This window comes from Stegostoma tigrinum, chromosome 37, assembly GCF_030684315.1.
Source record: "Stegostoma tigrinum isolate sSteTig4 chromosome 37, sSteTig4.hap1, whole genome shotgun sequence".
NCBI classification, from domain to species: domain Eukaryota; kingdom Metazoa; phylum Chordata; class Chondrichthyes; order Orectolobiformes; family Stegostomatidae; genus Stegostoma; species Stegostoma tigrinum.
In genome coordinates, this window is record NC_081390.1 from 11,578,082 (window position 1) to 11,597,835 (window position 19,754).

General features: G+C 41.4%; 2 protein-coding genes across 13 annotated transcripts in view; one reads left to right on the plus strand and one right to left on the minus strand.

The window, feature by feature from the left end:
• Positions 1–19,754, plus strand: part of rassf4a (Ras association domain family member 4a) — a 199,285-nt gene that overhangs the window by 141,539 nt on the left and 37,992 nt on the right. For 7 of the 11 annotated variants that reach the window (XM_059640308.1, XM_059640315.1, XM_059640312.1 and 4 more), the window contains one exon: positions 9,495–9,545. The exons of the other annotated variants lie outside the window; for them this stretch is intronic. In XM_059640308.1, coding sequence (XP_059496291.1) covers positions 9,495–9,545 — 51 coding nt within the window. The remainder of the gene's footprint in view (positions 1–9,494; positions 9,546–19,754) is intronic. 11 annotated transcript variants of the gene reach the window in all.
• The window catches only part of LOC125467491 (uncharacterized), a 52,365-nt gene continuing 50,610 nt past the window's right edge, over positions 18,000–19,754 (minus strand). For both annotated transcript variants that reach the window (XM_059640317.1, XM_059640318.1), the window contains one exon: positions 18,000–18,999. In XM_059640317.1, the coding sequence (XP_059496300.1) occupies positions 18,325–18,999 (675 nt within the window). In that variant the 3' untranslated portion in view covers positions 18,000–18,324. The remainder of the gene's footprint in view (positions 19,000–19,754) is intronic.

The window sequence follows — 19,754 nt, forward strand, 5'->3', positions numbered from 1 at the left end:
AGGCTTGAAGATGTAGAAATCAATGGCTGAGATCCAGACTTTCCATTTTAGAAATGTGGATGTTACCATAGTCACCCGGGGTCTATTAATGTTTTCCACCTGCTATCCCTTGCCAGTAGCCCCATCCTCAAGCACATGTATTCACTAAGTGAGGAAGGGGTGGTTACCAAGAGAGAGAAATGTGTGACACGGTGGCTCAGTGGTTAGCACTGACACCTGACAGTGCCTGGGTTTGATTCCAGCCTCAGGTAACTGCCTGTATGGAGTTCTGTATGTTTCTGTTTGGGTTTCCTCCGGGTGCTTCAGGTCCTTCCCATGCTGCAATGATGTGCAGGTTATGTGGGTTGGCCATGTTAAATTGTCAATAGTGTCCAGGGATGTGCAGGCCAGGTGGGTTACCCATGGTAAATGTTGGGTAAAGGGGATAGGGTGGGATGCTGTCCTGAGGGCCAGTGTGAACGTGATGGGCCAAATGGCCTCAATCTGCGCTGTACGGTCTCTATGTATCCAGCCCAGGCAAGGAAAGCAAGCTTGCCACCTGACTTTTGTCGTATTTCCTGTCAACAGCAGGGAGGATCACAACAATACCTATCCCAGTACCAAAGGTAGAATTTACCTGGGTGGAGTCAAACGGGAGTGAAGACTGTGTGTGCTTCAGACCCCTTAGAAAATCAAATTTGTTTCTCCATAAGTATTTTGTTCCACTTCCGCTTTTCTTTTTTGACAAATGCACAACAATGGTGTCCATCTAGTGTTTAAATTACAAACTGATATCCCACTGTACTTGCAATCTAGTTGTATCAGAGATACTAGGAAGTGCAGATGCTGGAGAATCTGTGATAACAAGGTGTGGAGCTGGGTGACACAGCATCAGCATCAGAGAAGCAGGAAAGCTGACGTTTCGGGCCTAGAATAAGGGTCTAGGCCCGAAATGTCGTCTTTCCTGCTCCTCTGATGCTTGGGCTGCTGTGTTCATCCAGCTCTACACCTTGTTATGAGAGATAATGGGAACTGCAGATGCTGGAGAATCCAAGATAGCAAAGTGTGGAGCTGGATGAACACAGCAGGCCCAGCAGCATCAGAGGAGCAGGAAGGCTGATGTTTCAGGCCGAGACGCAGCATCTATGCCCGAAACGTCAGCATTCCTGCTCCTGTGATGCTGCTTGGCCTGCTGTGTTCATCCAGCTCTACACCTTGTTACGTTGCAATCTAATTATTTACTTTCATATGCTGAGAGCTTATTTTGAGGTGTTTTTGAAGTTAGGGGTGACTTTTGTTGCTTTTCTAAATTGGTACATTGTGGATGATGGAAGATATTGAAGAGGAGCTCTACATCTGTTTGACAGATGCCAGTCAGGCAGTGAGGAAGGAAGAATGTACTTTGTCTATTTCATGACCTCTCAGAATCCCAAAGTACTTTTAACAGCAAATAAAATATTGTTGGCAAGGTCAGATTTACTCTATTATTTTGCAAAAATGTGATTATGATTCATAGTTTTTAAAAAAGCAAGTTTTTTTCTTTCTTCTTAGAGAGAGAACCGCTAACTGCTGCAAATTAGCAAACAATATTGGTTGTATTTTCCCAGTCCTTGAGTATTTTTGGCAGTGATGGGAATTATGGGGGAACAATGGTGCACATAGAAGAATGTGATTTCTGGTGCTCTTAGGAAAAAAAACGTCAAACGCTTTCCTCAAGGTTTTTAACAGCAAGATTAAAATCTAGCAGCGAGATGCCAATGTTCATACATATGGGGCAACATGGTAGCTCAGTGGTTAGCACTGCTGCTTCACAGCGCCAGGGACCTGGGTTTGATTCCACCCTCAGGCAATTGTCGTGTAAAGTTTGCACGTTCTCCCTGTGTCTGCATGGGTTTCCTCGGGTGCTCTGGTTGCCTCCCGCAGTCCAAAGATACGCAGGTCAGGTGGATTGGCCATGGGAAATTGCCCATTGTGTCCAGGGATGTGCAGGGGAGGTGGATTAGCTGTGGGAAATGCAGTGATTTGGTGGATGAATGTGATGCTGTTCAGAGGGTCCATGTTGTTCGATGGGCTGAGCGGCCTGCTTCCATATTGTAGGGATTCTATGATTTGCATCTCATTATCAGTGCTTCTTGTCTCGTGTATGTGTAGCTTGTGATTCTCCTGGGCTCTGGTGGGAAATTGGATGGCACCTACTCCATGCAGCTGTTCAAGAAGGTACTTCCTCAAGGTCAGTTAGGGACAGACAGTAAAGGTGGGCCCAGCCTGTGAGGCCCATAGCCCAAAATGACCTTTTGTTTAGCAGCTCCTGTAATAAGGGTGGGAGATGATGCAGGATCTGATGGAATGGGGTATTGTAGGAGGGGAGATCTTCACAAGCTGTCACCACACTTACTTCACTGGGGTAGGGTCAAAAGCTGAGAAAGAAAATGGAGACATTGACCATCTAATAACAGGTTGCATCAGAATGTGGGGAGCCTCAAAGCTGATGGCATGGACGAAACAGCTATATAAAATACAGATTCAAGAATAGCTTCGCCCCTGCTCTTTCTGGACTTTCGAATGGACCTCTCAAATGTTAAATTTAATGTTGATCTTACTCCTAGTGCACCTTCTCTGCAGCTGTAACATTGTGATCCTCACTCTGTTCTGTTACCCTTAGCGCACTTTATTACAGGCAGATGATACCATACAAATAATGAAATGACCACAAGGGCAACAATAAATCAAATCAAATCAAATCAGAAGGGTGGCTGAAACTCTGTCTGGAGTGTGACCCAAATAGTGTGGCTTATTTCACCCAATCACAGCTGTGCAATAAAGATGAAAAATGGCTGCCAGCATACCCTCAGTGGGTGGAGGCAGATTTTTCTCTGTCTGCAGGGGCAAGGTACACCTGTGGATGATGTAAGATGCTTCAGGATCCAATTGCATTAAGAACGCATCCATAGACTCGACGATGACACACAGCAGCCACGTAACTACTCATGCATGCAGCTTATGCATTGACGAACAAAGCATATTAAAAATCTTAACCACAAGCAATCAAACCCATGTCATAAATCATAAGTTAATCCTGGTAATCTCTGAGCGCAGTGATTTAAAAGTAACATTTGCAGCCACCAATTTTCAGACACATTCATGAGGTCTCATAGCAGCTGTTCTCTCAAAGACAGCTATCAGTAGACGAGAACATGGGCCCTTATATTCAAAGCTACACTTTGTGAGTGTCAGGGTTGGGAGGGTGCTGTAATGGTTGATTATTCTGAACACATATTTAATGTCCCATGTATTTTGCGCAACACAACTTGAGTTGTATACATCAACATTAGGTGTAATATATCAGCGTTCCATGAAAAGACATTATATGGCACTCCTTCTGGGAGGCTTTCCTGTCCACCTGTATCACAACATATGATAAAGACTCATTTTCTGTATGGTATGTGTGCTCAGGAATCAAATCACTCAGAAGCTGCTGATGTTCTCCACATGGGATCATTGCAGCCATCCCCTGGATCCATTAGTGGCCAGTGCTTTAATCACTAGCACAGCCATTCAAAGACAGCACCAAAGAATATAGGACATTCCCCTATGGAGGACTTCAGCCACAAACCTCCAGATGGAGTAGAGATTCCCCTCATGATGTAGAAAGGTTCCAGAGCCCCAGTATTTACCATGTTCACTGTCCCTAACTCCAGGTGACCAAAGCTCAGTGCCAGTCCAGACTGATGATGTTCTGGGACACTATAACAAAACTGTGTCATCTGCTGGAGCAGGATTCAAGTTCTGAAGGAATGGGTGGCCATGCCATTTCTTGTGGCTGTCAAGGTAACGAGTGCCTAACCTTTGATGCAGTTGGCTCGTTACAAGGATCCTCTGGAAACCAGTATACAATTTCCCAATCCTTGGCTACAAATGTTCCGTATTTTATCACTCACAGTACATCACTTCTTTTCCCTGTGACAAAGTCAGTCCTGTAGCCCAGGCAATGGGATTGTCCAACATCGCTGGCTTCCTCCAGGGCACTGTAAATGAAATGTCCAACTCAACTGCGGTCATCATGACCCATCTCAGAGCTATGTGTCAAGGGGAACCAGCTATTATTTCTATGTTTTTGATCATTCCCATGTTCATATCTCATTTCAAGGGCAAAATGCCATCCGTGGACAAATGCTCAAAGATGACATCCACCCTTGTCAATGAAAGCTGATGACTCATTTACCAAACGCAATGACTGAGGCCAAGTGCAGATACAATAGAACATAGAACATGTTCTATTACTTGGCCTCAGTCATTGCGTTTGGTAAATGAGTCACCAGCTTTCATTGCGGCCTGCTGTCCCACCTTGACCATCATGTAATAGACAGTAACACTGCTCCAGGTGAGATTTCAATGTGTGGATTGATCTGAAGGTGCCTGGTAGTATACACCAGGTAGAATGTGTTTCCTAATTCTGGCCTGCTGTGCTCTGCTGGAGCAGTCAAAGAGGGGATATTGTGGACACTGATGAGATTGGAGAGTGGCAGTAGCCTTCTGAGGAGGAAAATGAGGACACTGATGAGGAGAAACATCATTTCTAGCATGATATTGCATGGGACACAACAATTCAACAGAACTTCATTTATACCAGCCTCCAAGAGACCTGAGTGGGTTGAAGACAGCATCCAATGAAGACTAAATTTTTGTCATTGCAAATGCAAGCACCTGATTAGTCCCAAATGCAAATGTGGATTCTTTGTTATTTATTTGTCTTACCTGGTGTCATAAAAATTACCCTCCACAACTTTTCCAATGCTTCATGACATCTGTTGCTTCCAGATTCATGAATGTCAATATTGTATGTTCCGATGGACATTAAGGAAAGAGTAGGGGTCATCAAGGCAGGGTTCCAAGCTTGTATGGCGCGAAGGAAAAATAACTTCTAAGACTTGGTTCATGATCGGGCCTGAGAGCTGCGCACTGAGTTCTGCTGTGGCCATTATCTGTTTGAGGCTTCGCTTCAATATCTAAAGTGACAGAATCTGCACTTAAAACATCTTTTCCCACCAGTACAATGTGCTATGAGGCAAAGTTTGGATGTATTTGACATTGCCCATCCTTGAATGTCCAAACATTTCCTTTAGGATGTAGCAAAGGACCTCACTCTAATGCTGAATGATCTGGAATCTGTAAAGTACTTAGTTTTATTCCCTATGTCCCTACCTCAACGAATTTCAGCTGTGACATTACATAGATCTCTTCTTGCATTGCTGTTGCCTCTGTGTCCTCTCCCTGTCCCACAGACCCCTTCACCTGCTCCCAACACATTCTCTTTCTGCCTGGAGTCCTCCCTCTCAACCTGTTCATTGAGAACATGACAAGATGACAACAGCTGCCTTGATTTCTCTGCTCCCCTTACGTATTCGTACCCATCTCCCTCTGAAATGACTGCACTCCATGCTCTCAGATCCAACCTGGAATTTGTAATAGAACCTGCCAACAAGGGTAGTGCTGTTGTTGTCTGATGGACCTCTAACCTTGTGGAAGCTGACACCACTATCCAACATTGATTCCACAACTGTCACTAACTTCATCTCATCTGGCAATCTGCATGCCAATGCCCCCCCACCCCCCCTCCGCAACAACTTCCACCTCTTAGAGTCCCAACCCCAAACACCCCACTTTTACCTTCTTCCCAAAGTCCACAAGACTGCCAAGACAGACCCATCATTTCAGCCTGCTCCTGCCCAACACAACTGAGCTCTTCCACCTTGACTCAATTTTAACCAGGGCTACCACAACTCCACTTTCCTGCCCACTCACCAGAACATGTTAACCTGTTACTAATTGAAACTCCTCTCCTCCAAAAATTTATTCAGTGTCCTGGCATCCACCACACTCTGACATAGGGAATTCCACAGATTAATGACCCTTAGAGGGAAGTAATTCCTCCTCATCTCTGTTTTACATTTGACACCCCTTAGCCTAAGAAAATGACCTCATGTTCTAGATTGCCCTACAATGGGAAGCATCTGCTCCATGTCTGCTTTGTCAATATCCTTTAGCATCTTATACACCTCAGTCAGATAAGCTATACTCATGAACTATTTTCTTAAATGTCTGACATTGTTCATCACCCATCTTTTCTGCACTGGTGTACAAGAGGACCTGACATGGGTACCTTGAGCAAAATAGCCACTTCCAAAGTTGTACCATTCCACAGTCCAAGTATGAAAGGGAAAGTTTGTGTCAAGTCTATTTCCAGCAAAATGCCACTACACAGCCATTTTTTCTTTGAATTGTAAACAAAAAGTTCTTCATCAGCATTTCCATTTTCCAGTTTATGCTTCCAGACCTGCAGCTCTTACAGTGCAGTGGCAGTGCCACAAAGCACTATGGTGGTTCTCCTCTATGTGAAGCTGCGATTTTATCTCCACAAGGAGGGGTTTGCAATGGTCACCCTAACCAGCGGTGTCATGGACAGATGCTCCGGGTAGATTGGTGAGGATGTGGTTAAGGATATTTTCCCCTTCTGTTGGTTCCCTTGCCACGTGTCCCATACCCAGTCTGGCAGTGATGCCCTTGAGGATTTTGCCAATTTGATCAGTAACAATGCTGCTGAGCCACACTTGTTCATGGATGTTGAAGTCCACCACTCAGAGCACACGTTGTGCTCTTTCGACCCTCGAACCAAAACAAATCACAGAACTAGGTTGAACAGAATGTGAAAACTTTATTATGATAAAGCATTGTGTACACATTTTAATAACTTATAGTCTAGATGATGATATGGATATCAATGGAGGCGGGGGTTGGAAGGTGAGGGAAGGGAAGCAGTATCCTGGATGTTGTATTGAGATAATCTTCATATGAGGGCCAAATGGGAGTGGTTTCAGCTCCTCGTGGCACACAAGCAGTTCTGTAAAGGGACTAAACTTCTCTCCACAAAGTTACTCTTGCTGTGATGCAGTATGTCTCATGAACTCATGCACTATTGTTGAGACTACCAATCTTCCACATATCAGCATATTTGGAGAACCAGCTTCCCAATGTGCTCCAATCTAATCATTCAACCTGCACTCAATTTGACATGCTCATCTCTGATAACACTCTTCCTTCTAATGAGGAAGTCCTGAAAAATTCTGTGAATTCTTCATTGAGTAATCTTTTTCTCAGAAAAAATGGTAGTGATACATCATTTAACCTGATACTGCTTGTGTGATTTTTGGTTTGTAGTCAGAAGATCCTGCAAAATAGGCAAATATATTTCAAATTGAAGAAATGGACCTGTTTGTCAGTGAGAATTTCAAAAATGTGTTTGGCAAAAAATATTTTTCCACATCTGATTCATATTCATGTTTAACATTATTCCTGTGGAATAATTTCTTTTTAATATGACGCACCAGGAAACAGTTTGCCCATGTTGCTTTTGGTAACTTTGAATTGGATTCTTTTTCTTTCAATTTTCTTGGATAATGCTTGCAAATAGTTTCAGGCTGTTTACACCCCACTACCCAAAATAGATGCAGATGTAACAAGAAGTAATACAAACAACAACTCAATAAAATGTTCAGTCATAGGAAGGTTGTATGAGATTTACAAAAGCTAAGTGGAAGTTGAATTTCAAATTTCAGCCAGAGTTGGAAGTGCTGTAGTGTAGTGGAAACGTCATTTGTCCAGTAGTCCAGAGGATCGGCCTGGTGTTCTGGGGACACTGGTTCAAATCCCATCACGGCAGTTTGTCAATTTGAATTCTTCTGGTAAATATAAAATTATAATACTAATTGCAGTAATAGTGACCGTGGCAATTGTTCTAAAAACCATCTGGTTCACTCATGCCCTTTGGGAAAGGTAATCTGGTTTGGCTACACATCACTCCAGGCCCACAGCAATGTGGCTACCTTTTAAATGGACTAACAAGCTGGAATAATCATTTGGTGTCCTTGCCAATGACTCCCATTTCCAAGGAAAGAATTTTTATTTAAACAATTGTTCGTGACTTGAAAACAAACCTATTAGTGGATAAAAACCAAAAGAACTGCAGAAGCTGTATATCAGGAACAAAAACAAAGTTGCTGGAAAAACTCAGCAGGTCTGGCAGCATCTGTGTAGGAAAAATCAGAGTTAACATTTCGGGCCCGGTGACCCTTCCACAGAACTGATGGGAGCAACTGTCACCGGACCCGAAACGTTAACACTGTTTTCTCCTTCACAGATGCTGCCAGACCTGCTGAGCTTTTCCAGCAACTTTGTTTTTGAACCCATTAGTGGCTTCGTTTTCAACTGCCTAAGCCCTAAACTCTGGAATTTGCTCCTTATGCCTCTCCAAATCTCTGCAGAATGCCTCCTTCAGGAAGACAATACTAATTTTTCATCTGATCTTGAGAAGAGGTGAAGATTCAGAGAAGGTGAAAAGGAAACAGGGATCTTTGAAGCTCCTCTTATAAGGACATTAACCCAGTGTCCCCACTCACAATCTCTACTCCTGTGAACTGGAAATAAATGTTCATTCCTCCTATGCCCTTGATCAGATCTACATAAGGTTTGGATGCGAAGTATTATCTAATAGTTAAACGCTGGGTACATATATTATGGAACCAGCAAACTTGTTGCTCACCAGTAATTTTGCAGAAATTGAACATGGTATCCTTTAGCCCAAAGGAATATAACCTTTTGAGCATGTTTTTCAATGAGACTAGAATAGCTAAAGGTGAAACCCTTGTGATGAAGTCCACACAAATCCTGAGGTACCTCAGTCTGAGATGAATAGATTCTGATTTCTTGGAATCCTTTTGAAGAATGAACGAACTGTTTTTACAAATCTAAGTCCAGAGCTTCAATAAAATACACATTGTAATTTTGGAACCTTAAATTAATCTTTTAACACAGATGATAAGCTCTCCAATTTTTACAGCATTAAGAAGAAGTAGCGAGGCTCAGTACAAATAGATTACAAACAACTGACTCAGTAGGTGTTAGAGACATGTTTATAGGTGTGAGTTGCGAAACTTATATTATTCCCTACTTTTCATCCCACATTCAGTGAGTTGTACCAGCCATGCATTTCTATCAATCGTGTTCTTTTGCTGTAGGTCTGTTTGCTTTGTACTTGTTCAATAAATTGTGCTGTCACATTCAGAGCTCTCACCCATCGCAAGAGCTCAGATACCAACAGAGAAAAAACATCTTCACCCCATTATATCCAATTCGTAACAGTCAATGCGATCCAGAAACTGAAAGGGAAATGTCAGAGCAACAAATTAATCTTCAAAAATCAATCCCAATCGATAAAGAATAATTATAGCCCCATTTCAACATTGAATCTATCTAGTTTAGTTAATCTTTCCAACATTATTGAAATGTACTTTAGTTTTAGAATGCTGTACTAAAGTTTTATTGTAGCTGTTATTTCCTTTGATCAAATCACATTACAGAAACCTGGCCAAAAACAAGGTAAGTACAAGATGCCAGAAATACTGACAATCTGCTTTAGGACATGTTGAAAATTGTTAACTCTTTATGTTCTTCTACAACAGTTTGACAACCCTGTTCAAGAAGGGAGGGAGACAGAAAGCAGGAAACAAAAGGTTAGTTAGCCCAACACTTGTCATTATAGACAATGTTAGGGTCTATTATTAAGGAAGAAAGAGCAGGACTTTTATAAGAGCTTAATACAGCCAAACAGTGTTAACACCATTTTATGATAACAAGGTGTAGAGCTGGATGAACACAGCAGGCCAAGCAGCATCAGAGGAGCAGGAAGGCTAACGTTTCACATCTATTTATTCCAGAGCCCTCTTCCCCTCCTCCATTTCTGAAGAAGGGTCTGGGCCCAAAACGTCAGCCTTCCTGCTCCTCTGATGCTGCTTGGCCTGCTGTGTTCATCCAGCTCCACACTTTGTTATCTCAGATTCTCCAGTGTCAGCAGTTCTTGCTATCTCTCTAACACCATTTTGTGAAAGGGAAATCATTTTTAACAAATTTGCTACAGAGTTCTAAGAGGATGTAACTGAGTTGATGAAGGGAAACTGGTAGATGCATTCAGTTTTGCAGGAGGCATAACTCAAAACAGCAGTAAAATATAATTTCTGTTAAAAAGATTATTGTCACAGGTTAATAGGGGCTCAGACCTGCATAATGCTCATCAATGCCTTTAATTCAGACTCCCACATTTAATGTGAAAGAATCATTCTGCATGCATTGATAAAGTATATATCTAATCAGTAAGTCCAGATGCGGAAAAGATCTTTTATTATTTTAGATCAAGGCAGCATTTGACTGCGGGAAATTCCAACAAGTTCTTATTAAACCTATCCATTACCTGTTGGTGTGAGATAGAACAGGCGGTGTAAAAATTGAGGGTAAGCTAAAATAAAAGGTGGGAACTGTAACAAAAACTGATTATATTTCAGCTTTTTGATTTGGAACTCAAGTTACACTTTGCATTCTTTATTGTTTCAAACCTGACTGTTGCTGAACTTGTCTTGTTTATTGATTCTAACCTCAAGAAGAAGAGGGGTGGTATCTATGCATGGAATAGGCCCTGGCCACCCTGCTCATGGTTCTTATGTAATGTAATTAATTGTGCCCTGTTCGTATCAGTTTAAAAGCTTCTGATCTGTCACATTCCACAAATTAGCTTAAATCAAAGCAAAATACAGAACATGCCAAAATCTGGAATACAGTCAGAAAGTGTTGAAGAAACTCAGCAGGTCTGGGAGCATCTGTGGAGACAGAAATGGTGTTAATGTTTCACATCATCTCTGAGCAGTTCAAGAACAGTTCTGAAAAGTATTCATATTAGACTCGAAACGTGCTCTGCCGGGCCATAAGACCACAGGAGCAAAAGTTAGGCCATTTGGCCCACTGAGTCTGCTCTGCCATTCAATCATGGCTGAGCACTTTCTCCACCCTATTCTCCAGTTCCCTCCATAACTTTTGATCCCCTTGACAATCAGGAACCTATCTATCTCTGTCCTGAATATACTCAATGACCTGGGCTCCACAGCCTTCTGTGGCAGTGAATTCCATAGATTCACCACTCTCTGGCTGAAGAAGTTTCTCCTCATCTCTGTTCTAAAGGGTCTTCTCTTTACTCTAAGGCTGTGCCCTCGGCTCCTAGTATCTCGGACCAATGGGAACATTTTCCCAATGTTCACTCTATCCAGACCCTTCAGTATTCTGTAAGTTTCAATTTGATTCTGCACCCTCCCCCAACTTTGTAATTTCCATCAAAGACCTGAGTCCTCAAATAACCTTCATATGTGAAGCCTTTCATTCCTGCTGAGTTTCTGCAGCATTTTCTGTTCATAAATAACAAAATGGCTTGCCTGATGTTAGTTAACAACATGAACACAGCCTGTGGCACTTTAATTTAAATCTGTGCAAATACACTTTGGCTTATGTTTAATTTTTGTATTTTAAAGATAATTTCCCAACTTGTTTTGCGAAGGAAAGTAACTATCAATTTAAAAAAAACCAAATTACCCAAGAAGAGGAGCAAGAGATATTTTTTCAGAGATAGTAGGAACTGCAGATGCTGGAGAAGGGTCTAGGCCCAAAACGTCAGCTTTCCAGCTCTTCTGATGCTGCATGGCCTGCTGTGTTCATCCAGCTGTACACCTTGTTATCTAAGCAAGAAATATTTGTCTGTTTGACACCTAATTTAGGTTTTGAAGTCACCTTGCCTTTCTGGTTTGACTCCCGACTCTGTGCAGTTTTATAATTCCAACTGTAATTGTTTTCTAAAACGGATAATGTTCTCTCCAGAACGGGAATGACCAACGGTTGTTAGACCTAGTTTGACTGATTTACAGTTGAGACAGACATTTTGAATTCCAGCTGTGAATATTTTAAACATGATTTTCACGCAGATGTTTCTGATTGTTGGTTGTGAATGTGGTCTGACAATCGCTGTGCTAGTCTAAAGCATGGTCAAACCCCATGTGAACGATGACACAAGTTTCCCTCCTATCCCCTGCTGGGCTGAAAGTGCTGAGTCACAGTGCACTCACATCCCACATGGCAAAGTATCATTCTTCATGCCTTCTCAACAGTAAATCTCTGCAAACTGTGGCAAAATGACAGGTCAACAAAGGGACATTTGACCTTACTTTCAAGAGCTGACTGCGCACATAATTCCTTGCAGCAGAGGCTTCCGGAAAGCACTTAGAATTGGGAGCCCAGCTTTTCCTTTCCCTATACCAAGGCACTTCATTGTGCTGCACCCTAGTTAAATATGGAAGGACACTGAATTTGTAATTTTCTGGCATACGTTGTTGAGTCACTCTTCTGGCTATTGGGGAAGCCTCATAATTATGCTATTGCTTTCTTTTTCCTTATTCTTTCATGGCACAAAAGAGGAGGCCTGGTGGTATTATCACTTACCTGTTAATCCAGAGACCCAGTAATGTTCTAGGTTTGAAGGCAGCATATGGTCGAATGTGAATTCAATAAAAATCTGGAATTAAAAATCTACCCATAGTCAAGAAAAAGATTATCTGGTTCACTAAAGTCCATTAGGGAAGGAAACTGCCATCCTTACCTCGTCTGTTCTACATGTAACTCCAGACCCACAGCAGTGACGTTGATTCTTAATTGCCTTCTGGGCAATTAAGGATGGCTTGGCCAGCATTGCCCTTATCCCATGAATGAATACATTAAACAAGTGAGGACCTATAAGAGGCAGCCACATTGCTGTGGGTCTGGTATCATTTGTAGGCCACACTGGAAAATGGCAGCAGATTTCACTTTCCTGAAGGACATGAATGAACCAGTGGGTTTTTACAGCTAAATTTTCAATTCCACATTTTTTAATTCAACTTAAATTTCACCAGCTGCTATGATGGGACTTGAAGCCGTGTTCTCAGCACGTTACTGTATCAAGAAGAGCCACATGTGAGGTTCCAGAACACTGGAGGTTGGCTAATATGGTGCTACTATTTAAGAAAGGTGGTAAGGAAAAGCCAGGGAACCATAGACCATTGAGCATGACATCAGTGGTGGACAAGTTGTTGGGGGGAATCCTGAGAGGCATGTATTTGGAAAGGCAAGGACTGATTAGGGGTAGTCAACAGGATTTTGTGTATAGGAAATCATGTCTCACGAACTTGATTATGTTTTTGAAGAAGTAACAAAGAGGATTGATGATGGCAGAGCAACGGACATGATCTATATGGACTTCAGTAAGGCATTTGACAAATCTGCTCCAGCTTTCACTGAGATCATGGCTGATCATCCAACTCAATACCCTATTTCCTCTTCTGTCCCCAGACCCTTTGACCCCTTTAGTGCTAAAGGATTAGAATAGTTTTGGGATTAGAATAGTTAGGAGGTAGCTACTTTCTGGCACAGATTTAATGGGCTGTGTGGCCTTTTTCTGTACTGTAGACTCAAAGCTTTTGCTGCACTATCTTATGGTTTCACAGGGCAGTGCTGCACTGTCTAGTCCTGGTTTTCTCTGGGCTTTTATCATCATTTCTTTTCTCCGTGCTATGGAAAAGATGTCGTTAAACTTGGACGGATTCAGAAAAGATTTACAAGGATGTTGCCAGGGTTGGCAAGTTTGAACTGCAGAGAGAGAGGCTGAATAGGCTGGGGCTATTTTCCTGGGAGCGTCAAAGGCTGGGTGGTTTATAAAATCATGAGCAGCATGGATAGGGTGAATAACCAAGGTCTTTTTTTCCCAATGTAAGTCCAAAAGTAGAGGGCGTAGGTTTAAAGTGAGAGAGGAAAGGTCTAAACGGGATCTAAGGGGCCACACTTTCATGCAGAGGATGGTGCATGTATGGAATGAGCCACCAGAGAAGCTGATGGAGGCTCGTACAGTTACAACATTTAAAAGGCATCTGGATGAATCGGAAGGGTTTAGAGGGATAAGGGCCAAATGCTGGCAAATGGGACTACATTCATTTAGGACATCTGGTTGGTGTAGACAATTTGGTCCGAAGGGTCTGTTTCTGTGTCGTACATCTCTATGACTCTGTGCCTCTACCTGCCAAAAATGCGTCTTAATGTTGCACAACAATTCTCAATAATGACAATGTTTAAAAATCAGTGTTGCTCAGTGAAGAGGTCAAATCATAACAGGAATCAGCATGTTAAAACTGCGTATAATGAATTGTTGTCCAACGACAGCAAACAGAATCCAAAAAGAAGCAAAGATCGTTGTCTAGTCAATTTGATTCAATCTGTCGTAGAAGCATACAAATTCTGAAAGACAGCTGAAATAAGCCAGTACGTTTAAAACTAGATTATTTGCTCCAGACTTCGCAACAAATTTGATCCAAACATAAACGCAAGAGTTACATTCCAGAGGTGAGCGTGACCACACTGGGAGTTTCAATATTTAGGCAAGTTTCTTTCATGTTCAGTTGGCATTTTGCCAATGTTTTCAAAAATCTTTTGACAATGTATCCTGAAAGTTGCAGGTAATTTTACGTCAGTAGTTTACTATTGGTTGACAGAAGCCTAAATTAGTGCAGGCAGACTTTCTCCAGGTTGATCTGTCTTCATATCGATTGATGACAACAGCAAAGATTGTCTTGGACTGGTCGAAAGAAAACCAAAGAACTGAGGGCACTGGAAATTTAAAACAAAAACAGAAATTGCTGGAGAAATTCAGCAGGTCTGGCAGTAGCGATGGAGAGAAACTTTTTTCTCCACAGATGCTGCTGGGTTTCTCAAGCGATTTGTTTTTGTTAAGGATTGTCTTGGATTCCTCACAGTGATTTCCATGTAGATTCAGAGGAAACAAATCTTAAAAGGAGGAATTAAACCAGTTTGTGTGAGAATGCTGATGTGTGGAGAGTTCTGTCACATAGGAATGGAATTATGGTGCCCAGCCTCTTGATGCTATCCTTATCTTTATAAAATTGCCCTGGAAACAGTAATAAGGAAATTGAGCAGGGAGCGATGAAAAGTCAAATATTCTTAGTACCCTCCAGATGATCCAAAACTGCCCAGACATAGGACAAAGCATCTGATGTCATCAACAAGCAGAACTATTCTGTACATTGGGTTCAGATTAAATGTCGAAATTCATTGTGTTTGAAAGGTGCCCCCAAAACTCACAGGAATGCCGACTGAAGTCCCATGATGAGATCCCCAATTCTCACACTCAACATCCTTTATTAGGCAATTTCAATGAAAGAGCAAATGCCTGTGGTGTACGGTCAATCCATTAGGAATTCTTGTGTGATTACCCAAACTCTGAACTTTTATTGACTTGTCCGAGCATGCAATCGGGACAGATTTATCATGGTCCCAGGGTTGAAGTTGACCGTTATTTACAGTAAGTAAATTTTTAATGGTATTCCATTTCAGGAGAGAAAGGGAGCGCAGGGAAACGAGGAGGACAGTTTCAAATACATACTGTCCTCGATAGGTGGGGCCAGAATATGGAGTTATAATCAACCCGTGCCAACAAAGGTGGCAGCAGACTAGCAGCCCAGTATTCCTGAGTTTGTTTACTTCCGTCTACTTTTCTTTCTTTCTTCCCCTTTTGTTAAAAGTCTTTTGCTTCAGTGAGGCAATGGTGATGGGCCTTGCCCGAGCATGTTCCGGGACCTGGTTGCGGCAGTGCCAGGGGAGGTGGTCGTGAGAGTGACAGGAAGCACTCAGCTCCTCCTGAGACTCCAGGCTCTGGCTTGGCCAAGGTACTGGTGTGGAGATAAAACATCAATGAAATCTTAATATCTGGACATTTCTCATTCCTTTTGGCCTTGTTCCTTTATTTCTGCATTTCTTAAAATTCTGGTTTTATAATCAAGTGTGAAACCAAGATAGCGCTGTTTACTTTGCTGGAGATGAGATGGCGCCAAAGATTGTCAACTTTTAGTCCAGCTGCATCAGCATGGCAACAGAGACTTGTGCCTTTGGCCCAGGCCAGAGCACTTAACAAGAAGCAAAGTTGGAGACTTTCTGTATTTCCTCAATTTCCTGCCTTTGTATTCCATGTTTTGGTTTTTCGTTCCATGTTTTAAGATGGCACTGTGGAGTGGCGACACGACACAACACTTTTCATTGTGCTGTATAATGAGATACACATGACGATAAATAAATCAAATGAACCAAGTTGTTTTGTTGTTAATAAATAAAGGAACAATGCAAATTCCAGCTGTACAAGAAACCCTTACTTGAAAAAGAATATCCTAACCAAAACTCAAGTAATCATTATGTCGCAAACCAAAACTACCACATTGTACAGAAACTGTTCAGCTGTTCCTTCTGCATCTGCCCCACTGAAGCAAATTGAATGGAGCCATTCAGATTCTACAAAACATTTCTCTACAAAAATATTTCTCTAGATCTTCAAATGTTTTCACAAACAAGAAGTGGCCTTCCAAATAATATCTGTGATCTTGGTTAAGGAACAAGCTTATTTATAAATGATTTAGTCATGAAAATACCCTTTCAGATTCAAGGAGGAGAGTGTAGCAGTGTGATTTGTTTTGGCTTTCCTAAATGATAATTAAAATGTTCTGTTCTCACAAATGGAATGCTGTTACAAATACAAAAGACATTCTTTGTGAAGTAAAGTTGTAGAGTTTTACAGTGCAGGAGGCCATTGAATTTATCATCCTGATACTGGCTGTTTACAAGAGTCGCCCAAATAACTCTACTATTCCCCTGTTCTTTTCCCATTAGCTCAACTCCTTTTCTCCCTTTCAGGTACATAATCTCCTGACTTTGTCAAGGAGAAAGGAATACAAGGGTATGCTGGGCAGGTCAGCTGAAAAGGAGAGGATTGAGGTTTGTCTGGATCATAAACACCAGTTTGGACCAATGGAGCTGTACGGTCTTTGACTGAGCCAGATGTTCATTTGAAAATCTTCTCTAATTTGTAAAGGAAGGGCCTTTTACGTTTTTCATCATTTATTAATTGTGTAAACTGCTCAATATTTGTTTGACAAGTTCCAACGCGCAAACCTCATTATAGATGTCCTTTGAGAGAGGAAATGGAGATTGAGCACCATCATGTGGCCAAATAATATGTCACTGGTACCTTACATTTCTGCCGAAAAGTGCATCAAATGAGAGAGGAGGATGCTAATAGATGTCATTTTAGTTATTTTAGTAAATAGCTAGTATAAATTTTGTGCTTGAAAGAAAGAACCCATATGAACTGATTTTGGAGTTTAATTATCCAGGGGTTTCCAACTTCTATTTGCCACTTGAACACAATTCAGAGTCAATGTTATGCCACATTCATAGCTTTTTGAACATGATAGGACAGACTGTGAGAATAATTAGCAAACCTAATGGGTACTGAAGCTTCAGTACATTGGATGAGATGTTCATGCGTCTGCCCAATTTCAGGCAAAAGCAAGGCGTATTTAAAAAGGGCAGACAGGATTCCATTCCAAGTTTCCTGCCTTTGTTCGTACCTTTTGAGATTTTCATGGCCTCATGACAGTGCTGTCCAATCCCTGCAGTCCTGCCTTTCCATATTCCATTGTACAAGTGAGCGTTTCAAACCCACTTCATTTTGATGGAGTTGAGTGGGCTTTTACAGAAGATATTATTCTCAGGAGTCACAGACTATGGGGAATTCCTTATCTTGAGTCAAGGTAAGTTTTAATAGGTACGTTTAGAAGCTGTTGCTGATTTCCACCACATTTATATGGTATATAATCATTTAAGACCAGTTTATTGCAGTGATCAATTATTGACCTTTGTTCTTAAAAGATTAATGAGTAATAAATTGGCCAATAAACTGTGAAAGTGTTTAGGTGCACTGGTATAACTTTTCCAGTTGAGAACATGTCCTTCCCCATTTTACCGTATGGAGAATCAAATATTCATGTCTGTTGAAGACCCTGTGGTTTGATTTTCATATTTGTTTAATGTCTAATTGTACTGAAATTTTAAGTGATTCTCCCAGTGTCCATGGGGTACAGAACCAGTTAACCCTACAATAACAGAGGGAATTCTTTGAAATGCTCCTAAAGTATCAGAATAAGTAAGTAGGCACTCAACATCTCTTTGAAAGAACATCCTACCTGTAAGTTTATAAAGCAGTTAAACACAGCCAGGCATAATTCCATGAAGAAACACTTTAATTTTCTTAATATCCATCTTGACTATATGAACAAACAAACAAACAGTGAAAAACCATTTCAGTAGAAGACAAAGGTTATTACAAGGTATGGAACATCAATCAAACAAAGCTAAAAGTCCCCTTTAGACTGAATAAAAATCGCTCACGAATCTTAATCCATTTAGGACCTTGAATGGAAAGTGACGAGTATTGCCTAGTTCTTTTTCCGTTGAAGTTGATAGTGCCCAAGATTTTCAGAATTCTGACCTACCTATGTTAGAGAACTGTTGGACTCTGTCATGCAGTTAGAAACACTGCACTGTTCATTACCAGGGATATGCAAAGAGTTCCGAAGATGCAAGCTTTCCTTGCGTAATGTTGGCAGAGCATCCTGTTGATAAGGCCTTGCCATCGTCGCATGATGGCTGTTTTCCATGAAGACAACTTTCTTCCATGATCACGTGGTCAAGTGAGAGCCAGTGAGTTTTCCTGGAACATTTGGCTTCCTGGCCATAAAGAGCAAGAAAATGTTGCTGTGGAAATTGTTGGTTACTTCTTCTATTGAGTGATCGGCGAAAGGGCCATGAAAATTGGTCAGAGCTCCTACCCAGTGTCTCACTGCTGCTCACTGCAGTTGTGATACTGTCTGCAGAGAAGGCACCCGCCAATATACACAAGCGATTGCCTTTTCTGCTGCTTCTCGGTAGGGATACGGGAGAAGGAGGGTTGGCATTATGCCTGTGACTGATGGTCTGTTTTGGAGTGCTGAGCAAAGTATTTACATAACTCGAGTTCTGGGTTTTTGATGACATGCCGAAGAGGAATGTGGGCTGTGCCAGCTGACAGATAGATTTCAGGTAGTCATCTTGGGTTTGAGGAGGATGGCAGCCACTGTTGAGTCCTGCATCTTTAGTGCACAGAGTATCATGACACACCTCATCATGGCTCTCAAAGATTGTGGGTAAGTGGTCCACTGGAATCAGCTGTTTTGCCCTCATTTCCTAGCACAGAATCAGGCAGAAAGAACAAACAAATTGAATTCCAGATCTCAACCATCACCTTAGCCCACCATAAAGTTCACATTTCATCAATTGATTTCATAAGTCTACAAAATCTCAACAATTATTAGTTATTTCAGAATTCCTTTAAGGAATGAGCCAGAATTAATTGATCTGTCCCACAATACCGTGCGTACTTGTGCACTGTGCTATTTAAGATGAAATAAATACTAAAAGTAAAAATTAGTGTGAATGCTGGAAGTCTGAAATGAAATGAGAAACCAAAATAGGAAATGGATCTCGATCTAAAACATAAAGTTGGATTTATATTTCTTGAATATTGCTGATAAAAGACATATTATCGGAGATTGTTGATTTTACATCAGGATTATTCACAAGAATAGCATTTCAAGGGGAAAACCAACATTCATATTGCATGAGAGGACTGTGCTGATTGGTTGGCAAGCAGACTCTAACTCTTGCAAATTATCTTGATGAGTGCAAAATGAAAGCTTTGACAAAAGATTGTTTTTCTCAGCAATACTCAAGACATAGAAGTTTATAAAATCATGAGTGACATAGATGAGGTGAATAGCAAAGTTCTTTTTCCCCAGTGCACCTAAACACTTTCACACAATTTATTGGCCAATTTATTACTCATTAATCTTTTAATGAGGTGGGGAGTTCAAAACTCAATGGCATAACTTTAAGGTGAGAGGAGAAAGACTTAAAAGGGACCTGACGGGCAACTTTTTCAT